Below are 16,739 nucleotides of genomic sequence, written 5' to 3'. Positions count from 1 at the left end.
TGTAATGAATCTGGCCTACTACACAGTATATTAATATCATTACATAATGGGTGAAAACCATATTGAACATTTGGTAGTACTAAATTTATAATTCACCCTTGCAATATTAAATTTTCTCGGCAATTACAAATAGAATAATATATATATAAAATCAATCCCTGGCAAGTTAAAATATGATAACTCGATAATGAAAAAGCAGATAACACAATCCTTGGTTAGTTTACTCTCAAGCGCTCTGCAATACAGGCAGTCCTCAACTTACAACCACACCTTGAAACCAAAATTTCTGTTGCTAAACAAGATCGTTGTTTAAGTGAGTTTTGTCCCACCTTACAACCTTTCTTGTCACAGTCATTAAGTGAACCACAGCCGTCGCAAAGTTAGTAACACGGTTGTTAAATGAAGCTGAGTTCCTCCGTTGACTTTGCTTGTCAGAAGATCAGAAAAGGGGATCCAGTGACCCCTGGACACTGCAACCGTCATAAATATGAGTCAGTTGCCAAGCGTCCGAATTTTGATCCCGTGACTGCAGGGATGCTGTGGCAGTCGTTAAGTAGGAACACCCGTTACGAGTCACTTTTTTTTCCAGTACAATAATTGTAATTTAGAATGGTCACTAAACGAACTGTTGTAAGTTGAGGGCTACCTGTAGCTCGTTTTTAACTACTTTCTGGAAGGCTGTTAACCAGGGAGAGAATTCCTAGAGAAGACAGGAAGGTTCAAAGGGGCCTAAGAATTACCTCACTCCTCAAAAATTGGGGCACTACCAACATTTTCTCCTAGGAAACCGGTGCCTGCCATATCTTGTGCCCCAAAACCTGGCACAGCTAAAGCAAACCAAAGCACTTTGGAGACGGCAACATAATTTTTTTTTAGCACGCAGACCATAAAAGAATATACAATGCAGTACACAGGGCTCTCTCAGAAAGCACTGGCCGTGGTTGGGACCCTGAGCCAAGGAGAGCCGCAGCCTCTCTACCTTTGGCCTCCTACCATACAAAGGCAGGAAAACGAAAAAGGCACGAAAGTGACAGCACGACATTGGAGTGTTTTATGATAAAAGATCTGAGTGACCTTCTTATTTCTCTCTTCGGCGGCGGCAGGGGAAAAGGCCCACGTAACTTCCTTTTTAAGCAGCTGCCGAAGTGGGAAACCCATCCAGGACATTTAATGGACCCTCCAAAGGGAGAGGCAGTCTACCTCGGAAGGCCGGTGAACAGAGCGAAATGACAAGGGAAGGTCACTGCCTTCTTTCCGCTCGGCTTGGCAAACTCCTTCCCAACCCCTCCTGGCTGCCAGCCATCGGGACCGAGAGATGGTGACCTGTTTTGCTTGCAATCCAAGAAGGCAGCAGCGTTTTTTTCCCTGCTTGGGGCAGCAGCGTTTGGATGACAACCCCACGGCATTTGCTCGTCCCAAGTAGCATCCCTCATGAACCTCGGCCAATTGGTTAAGCTTTGGGGAGGGAAGGATGTGTGTGTGTGTGGGGGGGGTGTTGTCTGTGTCTGTGGAGAAGATGGCACCCTTTGGGACCGGATCCATACGGCGTGTCCCCTCCCTGCCAGACAGACCCTGCCAATTGCAACACCGACTCTTCAACTACACCCCCATCTTGGCATTTCTTCTCATCGCTGGACTAGGAGAGCAGAAATAGTGCACGACCATCGCCCAGAACAGGAGTGGGGGGGAGAATGGACACCCCCTAGACAGAACACACACAAGCACACACACACACAGAGCACACACATGCATCCACGCACAGAGTCTATGGCACAGCCACCACAACGGAGAGGAAGAGACAGCAACGCTACTTGTCCGGTTGTGGGTCTTCAAAACCGCAATGGGGGATCGTTAAAAATAGAAAACGACAGTCTAGCTTTCCCCCAGGGTGGACCGACACCCCGCCTCCCATTCCTAATTTATTCTCTGCACACACACCCCTCACAACCTCTGGGACTTTGTCATGTCACATCCAGCCCCTGAGAGGGACGTCGGTCTCTTTTTAATATGCTGCTCAGGTTGGCACTGGCTGGCATCGGGATGATGTGGGGGGGAAGAGGAAGGTTGGGGGCAAGGCTGGAAAAGCAGCCCCTTCCATTCTCCATCTGTTTTCTCTCTCTGTCTCTCTCTCTCTCTCCCACCCTCCTTTCCAGCTTGCTGCATTGACTCCTGCCTGCAAAAGCCCCCCCCCCCTTCTCCCTCCCAAATATATATAGATAGATAGATAGATATATCAAAACACAGAGAGGGTCTTACCTCATCCCCGAAGAAGGTGGAATGGAGAAAGGAGAGGACCCACAGCAGACCCATAGAGCCCACTGCATCCTTCTCCCGCCTCTCTGCCTGTCTCACTGAGATGGGCTTGGCTTTCCCCCCAGAGGGAGAAAGGCGTTGCAGTGCAGGTCTGGGGGCGCCAGGGGGCAGCGGGGAGCACCTGGCGGGTTGCTGGGGTGGAGTGCTGAGGGGGGGAAGCGATGAAATAATAAGGCAGGGCCTTAGGGCGCAGCTGAGCGAACCTGTCCCGATAGAAAAGAGCTGATATGATCTTTTACACTTTGTAAGTGTGCCTGATCTTCTTTGGGGGGGCGGGGGGGCAGTTTGTGTTAAGAACCCCAGAAATGTGGAGCTTGAAGCTGGAGAAACTGTATTGACAAGGAAAGAGCCAGGGAGCCGAGTATTTTAAAGACTGTATCCCCCCTCCCCCACACACATACACGCCTAAAGCTACACATTTGGGGCCCTGAAATTGGGGAAGAAGGCTGGGCTTGGAAGTGATGTAGGGTTTCCTGGCTAACAGATAACAGATAATCAGAGGTGGAAGGGCCCTTATAGGTCATCTAGTCGAACCCCCTGCCCAAGCGGGAGACCCTACACTATTTCTGACAAATGGTAGTCCAATCCCTTCTTGAAAGCCATCAGTGATGAAGCTCCCACAACTTCTGAGGGCAACTTCTATTCCATTGGTTCATTGTTTGCACTGTCAGAAAATATCTCATTTCCAGGTTGAATCTCTTCTTGTTCAGTTTCCATCCATTATTCCTTGTCTGGCCTTCAGGTGCTTTAGAAAATAGCTTGACTCCCCTTCCTCTCTGTGGCGGCCCCTCAAATACTGGAAGAGTGCTATCATGTCTCCCCTGGCCCTTCTCTTCACTAGACTAGCCAGGCCCAGTTCCTGCAACCGTTCTTTGTATGTTGTAGTCTCCAGTCCCCTAATCATCCTGGTTGCTCTTCTCTGCACTCTTTCTAGAGCCTCAACATCTAGGCAGGGCAGGGGTGGGATTCTACCACTTCACACCTATTTGCTAGAACCAGTTGTTAACATTCTAAGCAGTTTGGAGAACCAGTTGTTAGAAGAAATTACTGGCCTAATCCTGTAAGGAAGGCAGGAAGGAAACATTCTGGTGTTGCTTACAGAAACTGCCTCTCCTCTCTGTTAACCCTTATTACATTCTTGGCCGGACTAGACTTCCTGTCTCAGGAATGTCTCTGGAATTTTTTTCCCCTCCTTTGCTGGTACTTTGCTTGTGTGGAGTGACCATTCAAAGTTACAATGGCACTGAAAAAAGTGACTTATGACCATTTTTCACACTTATGACTGTTGCAGCATCCCCACAGTCATGAGAGGCCAGGCGAGGAGAAGCGTGCCTCGATGTGAGTGATGTTAAGTTGGCCACGCCCAGCCAGTCATATTACCACCAAGCCATGCCCACCAACTAAGCCACGCCCACCAACTAAGCCACGCCCACCAACTAAACCACACCCACCAGCTAAGCCATGCCCACAGAACCGGTTGTTAAAAAAATTGAATCCCACCCCTGAGGCAGGGAGTTGAAGTAGAAGACCTTCAAGGTCCCTTCCAACTATTCTATTCTATTCTATTCTATTCTATTCTATTCTATTCTATTCTATTCTATTCTATTCCATTCCATTCCATTCCATTCCATTCCATTCCATTCTTTCCTATTCTGTTGTGTTCTGTTCTGTTCCATTCCATTCCATTCTATATTTTCTATTCTATTCTGTTCCGTTCCGTTCCATTCTATTCTATTCTATTCTATTCTATTCTATTCCATTCCATTCTATTCTTATAGGGCAATGGGGTGCAGCGGCAGCCTTAAGGCCATTTCAAGGCAGAGCACCTCAGTTCTGAAGCTCTTGGCCTTTTCAACAGCATTTCTTTGGCCTTCTTCAGCCAGGTGCCTTTCTGCTGTTGTGAAAGAATGGGCGGCTCTAACGCATGCTTTATTTATTTATTTATTTGTATCCTGCCTTTATTCTTTTTTTTTACAAAATAATTGAAGGTGGTCGAACATAACCAACACACCTCCTTCCGCCTGTTTTCCCCACAATGACAACCCAGTGAGGTGGGTTGAGAGGAGAGAGAGAGAGAGAGAGAGAGAGAGAGAGAAAGTGGCACACCCAGTTGGCTTTCATGGGTTAAGGTGGGACTTGAAGTCCATGGGTGATGAATTCGCCTCCTGCTTTCCAGGCTTTAAAATTAAATAAAGAAAGAAGCAACCTCTTCTTGGGTTTGAGTGACTTTTAGATAGCTTGAGATACAATTTAAAAAAAATGATTTAAAGTTGGCATTTTAACCGTGTTATTTGTTTTACTTCAATGGCATCCTCTCCTTTCCTTTCCTTCCTCCCACCCTCCTTCTCCCTCTCCCTCTTTCTCTTTCTCTCCTTCCTTCCTCTCTCCCTCCCGCTCCCTCCCTCACTCCCCCTTTCCTTCCTTCCTTCCTTCCCTCCCTTTTCTGCAAGCTAATGAGAGAAAAAGAAAACGGGCTGGGACTTTACTTTTTATAACCTGCCTTGTGGGTGTATATAAACTGAACCCTGGACTATAAACTCAGACGTAAGTAAATAAACTTCAAATTCTATGGCTGTAGATGATGGCTATTAGGAATCAAATGGAGCTATCCAGATAACCAGATTCAGACCTTCCTTTGCATCAGGGGCTGCTTTAAATTCCCACTTTCCTCCCCACCCCACTCCTTTTCCTCCCTTTCCTGGTCTCACCTGCTCCAAACTGCTCCAAACTGGAATCTCTGCCCTGCGCTTTATTTATATCAAAATATACCCCAGAAGGAAAGCACTTCCTGTTCCTTCTTCTTGCTGCCCTTGACTAGAGGAATGATCTCAACAGGCACCCGTTTGTTCAGGAGATCTGGATCATCTCCCCAAAATCTGACATCCATAGAGCAGACCTGGAGATTATACCTGTGCTAGGTGAGTGTGCTAGAATTGCAGTCTCATGTTGCCTGGTTTGGGATTTGGCTGAAGCTTCCTTGCTTATTTTTTTTGCAGGGATCTGAAATCCACATCAGTCCTGATTTGGGGGTCCCAGAAGAGGAATAAAACCAATAATCCTGGTGAAAAAAATTTGTCTAGGAGACTCCTCACTTCTTATAAGACAAAATACGAGCTCCCTATCATTTTTTCTCTCAAAGTTCAGATTGAAAGTTCTCCTCCTATTTGCCTTTTTCCTTAGAGCAGGGGTGTCCAACCTTGGCAATTTAAAAGCCTGTGGACTTCAACTCCCAGAATTCTCCAGCCAAGCTATGATAGGAAGCTCAGAGGTGCTGGCTGGGGAATTCTGGGAGTTGAAGTCCACAAGTCTTAAAGTTGCCAAGTTTGGACATCCCTGTCTTCGAGAAACAGCTGGTTTCGGCTTCTTGAAACTTGGGGAAAGACTAAAGAAGTAACTCTTTTGTTAAAATAGGACAATGAAGCAAATTCCTTCTCTCAATACAATCAGCTCCAGCTTGCTTCTTGGAAGCTGGGATTAGTACTCAAGTTTCAAGCTTCTAGTCCTGCTGAAGGATTGTGCTCGAAGCCCTGGGATTTTGAAGTAATTTAAAACCAGACATTGCCAACCCATCTTGGAGGATAACAAAGAAAAGTAATTCCCTCAGTATTATTTTGATCAGTCCTCTTCAGCCTGGAACCAGAATCCCAATTAATTTAGGATTTGCTTAGTTTCATTTGTTTAATTTAGGATTTGCATATGTCTGAGGTTACCAGATTGAAAAAGGTGGATTTAAATTATGGGATGGGATGAAAAATGACGTTGAAAACTCCTTTAATATCATAAATTGCAGCCCACTCTGTATTTAAATATATCATCTCCCTTGGAATAATATTTTTAGCAATTGTCATTATAATTTGTCCTTTAAATGTGACTGTAACTGCCTTAATTCCAACTGTTAATCATAATTAATTAGCTGGAATTCTGTCTTCCTTTTGGGTTGTTGTTTGCCACCCACTCCTAAAGAGCTTCCAGGAGTGCACACAAAATTCAGAAAATCCATGAAAGATGTAAGAGTTGTTTTCACTCTAGTTTGAACCATGATTTAGCTCACCCAAGCCAACTTTGTAAGGTTTATTCATGGTTACTGTTTCATAAAAACCCAGCTGGCTCATTTGATAAACCATGGATAAGCATGTCAGGGGAAACCAAAACAGAAACACATCTAAACCAGAGGTCTCCAACCTTGGCAACTTTAAGACTTGTGGACTTCAACTCCCAGAAGTGAGTGAGTCTGAACAGGTTACAGGATTAAAATACACAAACCTGTCAAGACAGAAATCTTAGACTCTTACTTTTTTAGCAATGTTGCCTTACTGGTGTGTTACTACTTTCAGAACCAATTCCCACATTGTGCCAAAGCAACATAATTTTTTTAAAATCTTTTTACTATTTTTGCTGTGTTAACCAAATGCAGGATTGGGTTCATGGCTCAGCACTGGGGTGGTGAATGTTTTTGGAAGAGGTTCGTTTAAAACTCAAAAAAAGTTAAGATGTTGCAACGTTAAAGCCTCGCAAGAAGATTTATAACGTAATTGCCTCCAACAAGTCTGAGTAAACACATCCCTGAGGATCTGATCTTTCATAGCCCTCCAGGAGCTCTGGTAATAAAAGCCGTGGGAGGTTCACAGACCACCCATCCTCAACTTTCCATTGTGCGAAGCCGGTCAATTGTGGCTTATTCGGTGAACAATACCTTAGTGTGGTGTTTGAATATAACTTTCTCCCTTGAGCCAAGCTTAACTCCAGCTCATTACAAAAAGCGCTCTCTGCTGTTCCCATGCCAACAGTGCAGAAGCGGTTTGCCATGGCCGCCTTCAAGAATGTTTTTCAGTCTCTTGACTAGTCTACTGTTTCTGGTGTTCCACAGATTAACCAGGTCCAACTTGGCTTAACTGTGTGTGTGTGTGTGTGTGTGGATTATCCAAGATCAACAAAACACAGCCCCCTATTGTGGAGTGTTTATGCACTCTCATCAGTGAGGCTGCTGGTTTGCACCAGTTCTAGCGAACCGGTAGCGACACTGAGCAGTTGGCCCTGCCCACCTGCCCCCATCCTTTCCTGTCCTTTATTTCCTTGGTTTTGAGCTCAGCCGCGCCTCAGCTGTTCGAAGCTCAAGATGGGTGGTTTTTGACTGCTGCATGAAGCGGCCTCTCATAGAACCAGTAGTAAAAAAAAAAAGGTTGAATCCCACCCCCAGCCACAATGACCACCTGCTCCTCAAGCAGCAGTTGTGAGTCCAGGAGACATCTTCCCCACCCCAAGATTATACACCGGGTCCATCTGTGGACCAATCTCTGGAGTCCTAAAAGAAAAGAAGAATTTGGGGTGACCCGAGAGCAGCATTTCAGTATTTGAGGGGTTGCCACAAAGAAGAGGGGGTCTAATTATTCTCCAAAGCACGGGGGCAGGACAAGAAAGAATGGTTGGAAACTGGTCAAAGAGAGGAACGATTTGGAATTAAGGAGAAATTTCCTAATAGTAGTGACAATTAACCAGTGGAACAGCTTGCTACCAGAAATCGTGGGCACCCCATCACTAGATGTTTTTAAAGAGAGACCAGACAGTCACTTGTCTGAGATTGTACAGGGTCTCTTGCTTGAGCAGGGGGCTGGACTAGAAGACCTCCAAGGTCCCTTCCAGCTCTATACTATTCATAGGCAGCTTCCAACAAATGTGAGCAGCTAAGCATAACCATCACCGTATGCGCTATTTTTTTCATTGCAGCCAAAAGCCATACTCAACTCCATGGAGAAAGAAACGGTCACAACTCTGCTCAGTGGCACCGGCGGTCAAGTCCCACGGTTGTGCCGAGCCAGCCTGGCCAGCCTTGCGGTTTTCCGCCTGGGATTCCTGATCGTAGGAGCCGCAACGGTTTGGCGGGACGAGTTGGCCGACCTGCGGTGCAATTCCACCCGGCGGAGCTGCGTCCTTGCTTGTTGGGATGAGACTTTTCCCATCTCCCCTTTGAACCTCTTCCTGTTGCAGACGGCCAGCCTCCTCAGCCACGGCTTGGCCTGCGTGTTCCTGTTTCCCTCCCAGGACGTCCAGCGCAAGGCCTTTGGTGGGAAGAGCCAGACCTGGTCCAGAGGTCTACAGCTCAGGTTGCATTTGGTCAACCTTTTGGCCAAGACTCTTCTGGAAGGCCTCTTCGTGATGACCTTCCACAGCCTCTACAGCCACTATCCAGAGACGCTCCATTTCCCCCGCTCTGAGTCTTGTCTTGAAGCCACGTGGTGTACAATCCAGGCAGCCGGCTGGAAGGAGGCATTTGGCCTCTTCATAGCAGCGACATCCTGGGCTTCTATCGCAGTGATTGTCGTTGCTTTGTGTCTTTCAATCAGGGAAATGCTCCAAACCACCTTCTGGGCGTGCAAAATGAAGATGTCCCCAATGGGAAGGCCTGTCCTTAGTTCAGTGGGCTCACCACCCTCCAAATGGAAGAGATCTTCCAACGGGATTCCACTTTAAGGGGGGGTGATGATTTGGAAGTCTTCGTCTTCACCTCTGTGGCCTTGTCTTGGAGATAAACTACCGGTAGTCCTTGATTTACGACTGGGACTAGTTCTTTAGCAAAACCATTGAGTCATGCTCCATTAACAATTTTTTTTTGCTATGGTTGCTAAGTGAATCACAGTCATTACTGTTTGTAGAAGGAAAATTAAGTCTTATTTGACTATCCACCCACTCCCAAATGGAGAAAAAAATTAATAGTGTATTATGGTTCTAGTCCTCTTAGCTACTACAGGACGAACTGAAAATCCTACAAACTCAAAAGCATGACTGAAGTGAATCAGGGCCTTCCTATCCAAAGAGGAGACCAGCCAGCTGTTTGGGAAATGTTTTTATTTACACATAAAAATACCCCCAAACTCTTTATTTCAGAGGAATGAACCGAGATGAGTGGGTGGCCCCAATTCCAGGTCGACCATGTTTCACCGGCTTGTATGTGATGGAAAATTCTCCCAAGTAGTGGCCAATCATTTCAGGCTGAAAGAGGGAAATAAAAATTAAAAAAATAAAATAAAATTAATTAAAAAAAACCAAAAACCATTTGTCTCCATGAAAAATATAATAGAAAGGAATGTAAAGGTGAGTCTTTCAGGAGAAAAGTAGTTTTATAAATTATAAATTAGGCAGCAAGTAGGTATTAGCGATACAAAAGAAATGTCACAGCACATTTTCTGTTAATTAAAAAAATCATTAACTTCAAAGCTAAAGTACAAGGTAATCCTCTATTTACAATCATTCTTTTAGTGACTGCTCAACATTACAACAGGATTGAAGAAAATGACTTATGATCATTGCAACATTCCCATGGTCACATGATCAACATTAAGATGCTTGGCAACTGGCATGTATTTTGACAGTTGCAATGCCTTAGATCATGTGGTCCCTTTTGGAAATATCTGACAAGCCAAGTCAATAGGGAAGCCAGATTCACTTAACAATAGTGTTACTAACAAATGCAGTGATTCACTTAACTGCACGAAAGGTGGGGCAAGAATGGGGCAAAAGTCACTTAACTGTCTCGCTTAAGAACAGAAATTTTGAGTTTAATTGCAGCGGTAAATTGAGGACTGTATACCTGTATATAAAGAGAGAAACTCCCTAAACACTATTCCACAAGATTTATTATCTAAAAAGGTTTTGCAACACGGGATGGATTTGGAAGGGAATTAAGTCATTTAAATAGAACTGATCATTTTTTTTATTTGTAATAATGACAGCAAACTTGGTAAATCTTCCTGATGTTCTTGCTATTCTTGTTTATAGATAGTGGGATTGTAAAACAGCTGATGACTGAAGCAACCTATGTTGAATAAAATGCACTGATTAAATCAGGCATTCTGTCTTTCCAGGATTTGGTGTAGATAATTTGGCGCAGATAATTTGAAATAAATTTTTGTTTCAACGTAGCTTCCCCTTTTCCTTGCTCATAAAGTTTCAAAGTTTAAACTGGAGCGTCCAATTCTGGCAACTTTTAAGACCTGTGGACTTTAGACTCCCAGAATTCTGGGGGTTGAAGTCCACAGGTCTTAAAAGTTGTCAGAATTGGACACCTGTGGTCTAATCCCAGCCACAACCGATGTCCCGCTTCCAACAGGGGTAAAGGAATTACGTTCTTTTGTCAACAGTTCGTCTTGCCTGCAGAAACGCGGTCATTTGAGGGAGGTCTAAAATGGATCCCTTCCTCCCCTCCCAGTCTCACCTTTATCTCCACTTGGTTGAAGGTCTTTCCGTTGTACACGCCCACCATGCTGCCCACCATCTCCGGAAGAATGATCATGTCGCGCAAGTGGGTCTTCACCACTTCTGGCTTTTCCATGGGAGGCGCCTCCTTCTTGGCCTTGCGGAGACGTTTGAGCAGCGAGTGCTGTTTGCGGCGCAGACCCCGATTCAGCCTCCGGCGCTGGCGGGCGCTATACAACTGCATCAGCTGCTCACTGGAAAGGAGGAGAGAGGCCCTGTCAGGTCAACAGTGATGCCTACCATCCAACATGAATTAGGTTCAGGGATCCCGCGGGATAGCGAAAAGGGTTTCCAATTGGAAATTGGGTGGATCTTGGAATGAGATCCAAATCCTAGAAGGGGGAGAGGGATCAGTAGGAGTAGAGGAGGCACAGCTGGGGATGGAGTTAAATATGTCATCGGATTAGAGTCCTTACATCAGCACAAGCAACCCAAATCCAGCTCCCGCCTTGAATTCCCTGGACCCTTATCTCGTGCCAATCCTGATTTGAACTTCAGCTGACCAGATTCTGGCTTGAGCAATAAACTTTTTGAACTGCAACTTAGCATGTGGTCCTGATCCTTTGTGGGTCAACCTTGCAGCTGACCTGACCGAAGCCATCTTGGAGCTTCAGTGTTGCCACACGGGAGCTGAGGGAGAGGGGGAACCGAGATAGTTGGGACTGCAGCCAAAACAAAACACTGTACTTTCTCTTGGGAATTAAGGATATTCTCACGCCTGGTTGGAGGAAGGAGAGGTGATGTCACTAGGCAACCACACTGAGCTGTGATTGAACTATGTGACTGATTGCTTTTGGAAAGCGGATTTTTTTTAAAAACTTTTTTTTAGGTGAAAACTGCGGGAACCCTCAGAGTCGGTTGTCAGAATATTCATGAACTGGCAGAGACATGGGTAACAAGGTCAGCCAATGGGAGCTGAATTGGGGGCTGAGATTGGAAACTGTCTGGGTGTGGCTTAGCTCCATGCTCTGCTCTGAAGAAATGAAACTTACCTGTGCTTTTTAAAAGTGAAACTAAACCTCTCTCCTCTGAGCTCTGAAGCTGATGCTTGTGTTTTGTTTGTGTTAAATTGGAAGAATCTACTATTGGTATTGTAAACTTTACTTCAAATGCTATTATGTATATAAAGAAGTTAATGAATCCTGCTGAATCAGTCATCTTTGTGTGCTTTCTGGATTTGAATTTCTGCTGCAAAATCTAACATCGGTTTTCACCAGATATGTGCCAAAATATGATATTTCCAATAAAGCTATCCTTTGAAGAATCCACCTGCCTCGGAGGGTTTGCTTGCTATGGATCTACTACTTGGAACCTTGACATTGTGCCTGACAGGTTCAGTGTCAATGCCTCTCACTCTTACAAAAAAAGTAGAACTCATCCCAAATTGTCAGTGAGACTTAAAAAAATAATGTCCTCAATAATGCAACGAGCATCATTCCCTCCAGTCAAGCCACCCCACTCAACTTCTAATTCAAGATTTTCAAGCAATGCTTTTTATCCAGATTGTGCTCCAGAGTTCTACTTCTGGAACAGGTCTATCTTCTAAAGCCCCAACACTCTCGCTAAACAGATTCTGACTGAATCTTCTTCATTATGCTGGCTGTCAAGTTTGAAGTAAAGGAGCAGAGGCGGTTAAATGAGAGAAGAGAGATCTTACTAAGACATGTCGAGGAGCTGGTCCAGGTCAACACCTCGGTAGGTGAATTTCCTGAAGGTTCGCTTCTTTTTCTGTTCCACTTCCGCCTGTTGCAGAAAGAGAAAAAACACATGGCAATTGCGTCCTGAGATATGGAGAAACGGTAAGGTAAACTGGACCTCTACGCACTCCTTCGCTTTACAACCTATTATGTATCCGGTCAAGGATGCCTTATGATTTAACGTATTCTGTGAATTCAGTCAAGTGCGATTTTTATTCAAACTAGAAATTTATTCAAAGTAAGAAATTATGGCTAATCACACTATGTGGGACTAAAGTTTAAAATACACGAAGAACGGTTGAAGGAATTGGGTATGTCTCGTTTAATGAAAAGAAGGACCGGGGTGACACGATAGCAGTTGTGTCAACTCCCAATAAATCCTTTTGAAGTTTTGGAAGTTTGGCTCAAGACGCATGATTTAACTGGGGTAGCTGCCGAAATCCTGGCAGCAGTCTTCCAATATCTCAGGGGCTGCCACAAAGATGAGGGAGTCAAGCTATTCTCCAGAGCAGCTGAAGGCAGGACAAGCAGCAACGGGTGGAAACAAAAGGAGAGAAGCAAACTAAAACTAAGGAGGAATTTCCTGACAGAACCATTGATCAGTGGAACAAGTTGCCTCCAGAAGTTGTGGATGCTCCAGCACTGGAGGTTTTTAAGAAGAGACTGGACATCCATTTGTCTGAAATGATACAGGGTTTCCTGCCTGAGCAGGGGGTTGGACTAGAAGACCTCCAAGGTCCCTTCCAACTGTTATTCTCTTATTCTGTGGGCCTATTATCTGGCCATCAGCCTTCCCTGTCTATACCTCATTAGCAATATATCTACTAATATATCTACCCTGATTTACAATCATTTCTTTAACTATTTATGATGATAGTGTTGAAAAAGCTATTTAAGACTGGTCCTCACACTTAAAACTGCCCTAGCATCCTTCTGGTCAAATGCACAAAATGTGGATGCTTGGCAACTGGCATCTATTTTCAATGATCGCAGCTTTCTGGGTTAGCATGACCATCCAATTCCCAGGGGGCTTTCAACAAACAAAGTAAATGGGGGAAAATGGATTTGCTTATAGACCGCATGATCTACTTAACAACTGTAGCATTAAAAACCAGGCACTTAATGTCCTATCGCTTAGCAACACAAGTTTTGGTCCTTAACTGTATTCATAATTCTACATTCCTCACCTCTGTCATCCTCTGCTATTCCTCAACTAAAGACCCACTTTCTTGCCTATCTATATAATCAACTTCCAGATTATTTTCTTATTAGTTATTATGCCTGGTCCAACTCCTGTGCTCAAATTAGCAATGGCAAAGCCATCATGTATTTTTCCCATTCCATTTCAATTCAGTTAAGTTTTATTGTTCTGACTGCAGATTGTATCATCACAAAATATAAAAAGAACCCTTTTTTCTTAAACCATTCATGGCAAACAACTACGATCTTATTTATATACAGATTATTAATCCCTCTAAAGCTGAAAAGATCTCAGTGGAACATAATTCTCATTTATTGTACATTCAGATAAAAAACAAATTAAACAGTGCCACATAAATAATAGATAGACACAGAATAAACCAGTAAGGGAGAGATACCTACATTAAATGGACCCAAAATTAAAATACTATTCCTCACCAGAGGGAGCAGTCATAACAACACCGGGGCCTCTGGGGCTGATGGAAGAGTTCTTTTAACAGGCTTCCTACAAGCCAGGAAGGGAAGGCCATCCTGATATCTTAAGGACAAACTATTTAGTATAAAACCTACTTGTAAGCTACCTAGAGTCACTCTGCATACAATCTGACAAATAAAGAATATTGAGGAAATAAAGAATATTGTAATATTCTAGAAAGAGTGCAAAGAACAACAAAATGACTGGGGTCTGGAGGCTAAAATATATGATGAATAGTTGCAGGACCTGGGTATGCTTAGTCTAATGAAGGGAAGGACTAGGAGTGACATGATAACAGTCTTCCAATATTTGAAGGGCTGTCACAAAGAAGAGAGGTTCCACTCATTTTCCAAAGCGCTTGAAGGCAGGACAAGAAGTAATGGATGGAAGATTACCCCAAAGAGATCCAACCTACAACTAAGAAGAAATTTCCTGACAGTGATAACAATTAATCAGTGGCACCGTAGTAGGTGCTCCATATCTGGAGGCTTTTAAGAAGAGACTGTCTGGAATGGTATAGGGCAAGAGTCTTCAAACTTGGCAAGTTTAAGACTTGTGGACTTCAACTCGCAGAAGTCCTGAGCTAACATGACTGGAGGACGAATTCTGGTGGTTGAGGTCCACAAGCCTTAAAGCTGGGGTTGGACTAGAAGACCTCCAAGATCCCAACTCTGGTATTCTGTAGGGGATGAAGAAGGCGCAATTGAGAAGTTTCCCAAAGTTGGTGGTCTTTTGAGAGAGGGAGCATGAAATGGGCCCCCCTAACGTTGTTTGTGTGTGCTCACACATGTGCAAATGGGGTGAGGAGATCCTACAGGCATTCAGGTCCTGAGCCATGAATAGAATAACAAGAGTTAGACGGGACCTTGGAAGTCTTCTAGTCCAACCCCGCTGGTCAGGCAGGAAACCTATACCATTTCAGGCAAATGGCTGTCCAATCCCTTCTTAAAAACTTCTGGAGGCTACAACACTGGACATTTTAAAGAGATTGGGATGACCATTTGTTGGAAATGAAATTTACAGCCATTATCCTTCAGCCCACCAAAGCACGCAGGCCATGGCTCTCCCATCACTTCAATGGATCCACATTCTGGCTACACTCCACACCCCCTAAAAAAAAAACCACACGAATGTAATTCGCCCCCCCCCCCATTTCCCCTTTCCACAAATACTTGCTAGCGTTTTAGAACCCATTATTTCCAATCGGGAAGGAAATCCACAGAATGGGGGGCAGGGGGGATACAACTCAACACGCAGAGGGCCACAACGTGTGATGGATACACAAAAGGGCAGAAATTCAGAAGGCGAGGCAGGAAACCGCCTTGCTTATCACTGTTCCCCCCCGCCCCACTTCTCTATGGGCCGTCAGCAGGCTGCGAATTCAAGCAATAAAATGCTATTAAAAGGCCCAAGGAATCCCAACCAAACCACGTGCATTGTGAGCACCTTCCTTTTTCTGGCTTTGGGAAACTCTGATAATGCTCAGAGGCACTGTGGGTTTTTTTAAAAAACCCTTTTCCAGCTTTCTCTAGATATGTTGAGGCTTTTATGACAACCACTCTCCCAAACGGTGGTTCTGGGCAGGATATTTATTCATTTATTTATAAAAAATAATTATTATGAAATAATAATATATGCTAGTCCTGGGCCCAAATAATGCTCTCGCCAGCCATTCATCCGGCTTTGGCTAGTCTCTCTTCCATTTTCTCCTAATTTCCCCTTCCTTCCCATCCCGGCCCTTCTCATCTCCTTCTCCCATCCCTTTTTCACGACTAAAGCGACCCAAAAGGCCGCCCTTCCTCTCTCTCTACAGTCGGATGGATGCAGATTTCAAAGCCCGAGCGAAACACTCTCCTAAAAATACGCACCATCTTAGCCGCAGTCTTCTTCGAGAAAAGGCCGAATTCTCGCGCGACCCAGCTCTTGATATCGCGAGAACCACCAAGTTCCGGTCGCACAAGAATGACGGTTATCCCAACTTCTCTCTCTCTCTCTCTCTCTCTCTCTCTCTCCGCCCCCCGTTTCGAAGCTACCGCTTCCGCCCACAGTTGGGAAAGGACGTGATGCGCATGCGGAACTTCGGAAAAGAAGTTTAGGTAGAGTTACTATGGGGCAGTATTGTGCTCTCTTTTTTAACCCCTTCGACTGCTCCATAAGATAATATTGTCTTAATGGGAAATAAAGCAAAGTGAATGGGTTAAGAATGTTTGTTATTGACCTATAATTTCAAGACACCTGAAATGCTAATTATATAAAAGATTTAGGACAATTTTACAATTTTATCTCTTGGAATGAGATTTTTATGACGCTACTACCGGGATTTTTAAAACAATTTGGAAGCTGGATTCAGTTGTGGTCTTTTTGAGCCCCATATGATAGAAACCAATTAAGTTTTTGCATTCATGCAAGGATGGCAAATTCATATATAAAATTTGTGACCCAAATCCCTGGGAAAACAGCCAGATCTTCACAGTTTTGGAAAAGGTTCACAAGTTGGGGTTTTATAGGAAAGACTTTTAGCTCGGTATTTTCTCAATCTTGGCAACTTTTAAGATATGTGGATTTCAACTCCCATAATAATTCCCCAGCTAGCATGTTGAGAACACTAGTTTAAATTGCATCATTGCCTGGTATACATTATTCTTTCTCTGCCTACTTCAAAAGTATGGTTTAAAAAACTAATATATGATCTCACTTTTAAATCGTATAATTATGTAACAAATCCGTGAGGTGGGTTGGGGAAAGGAAACTGGCCCAGCTAAGCAGCCATTTTTCATGTCTTCCAATCATGCCTGCTGTCTCTG

At 44.3% G+C, this 16,739-nt stretch overlaps 3 protein-coding genes across 3 annotated transcripts in view; 1 reads left to right on the top strand and 2 right to left on the bottom strand.

Annotated features, from left to right (window-relative positions):
• Nucleotides 1-2,357, bottom strand: part of APC2 (APC regulator of Wnt signaling pathway 2) — a 74,721-nt gene extending 72,364 nt beyond the window's left edge. Inside the window, exon 1 of the mRNA XM_087922701.1 lies at nt 2,257-2,357. Within this exon, the coding sequence (XP_087778827.1) occupies nt 2,257-2,310 (54 nt within the window). The 5' untranslated portion in view covers nt 2,311-2,357. The remainder of the gene's footprint in view (nt 1-2,256) is intronic.
• A 2,514-nt stretch (nt 2,358-4,871) lies between these two features.
• On the top strand, nt 4,872-10,586 carry LOC113435323 (gap junction beta-5 protein-like). Its single transcript, XM_026699075.2, has 2 exons — nt 4,872-5,231; nt 8,038-10,586. The coding sequence occupies exon 2, from the start codon at nt 8,059-8,061 to the stop codon at nt 8,779-8,781; it is 723 nt and encodes a 240-aa protein (XP_026554860.1). The 5' UTR covers nt 4,872-5,231; nt 8,038-8,058; the 3' UTR covers nt 8,782-10,586.
• On the bottom strand, nt 9,142-15,993 carry RPS15 (ribosomal protein S15). The gene is made up of 4 exons (XM_026698464.2): nt 15,804-15,993; nt 12,221-12,306; nt 10,523-10,757; nt 9,142-9,300 (listed from the first exon to the last, which is right to left on the bottom strand). The coding sequence occupies exons 1-4, from the start codon at nt 15,804-15,806 to the stop codon at nt 9,187-9,189; spliced, it is 438 nt and encodes a 145-aa protein (XP_026554249.2). The 5' UTR covers nt 15,807-15,993; the 3' UTR covers nt 9,142-9,186.
• Nucleotides 15,994-16,739: the final 746 nt, after the last annotated feature.

The sequence above is a fragment of the Pseudonaja textilis genome, chromosome 1 (assembly GCF_049901715.1).
Source record: "Pseudonaja textilis isolate UNSWEBS1 chromosome 1, rPseTex1.2, whole genome shotgun sequence".
Taxonomy (NCBI): Eukaryota; Metazoa; Chordata; class Lepidosauria; order Squamata; family Elapidae; genus Pseudonaja; species Pseudonaja textilis.
This window is presented reverse-complemented; position numbering and strand designations above follow the sequence as displayed.

Excerpts from the sequence above, each read along its gene's own strand:
- LOC113435323 (XM_026699075.2), top strand. The coding sequence starts at position 8,059 with ATGGAGAAAGAAACGGTCACAACTCTGCTCAGTGGCACCGGCGGTCAA.
- RPS15 (XM_026698464.2), bottom strand. Across the intron at positions 10,758-12,220 it reads CAGCTCCTCGACATGTCTTA|TGAGCAGCTGATGCAGTTGT; the intron begins GTAAGATCTCTC and ends CCTCCTTTCCAG. Across the intron at positions 9,301-10,522 it reads TCAACCAAGTGGAGATAAAG|CCTGAAATGATTGGCCACTA; the intron begins GTGAGACTGGGA and ends TCCCTCTTTCAG.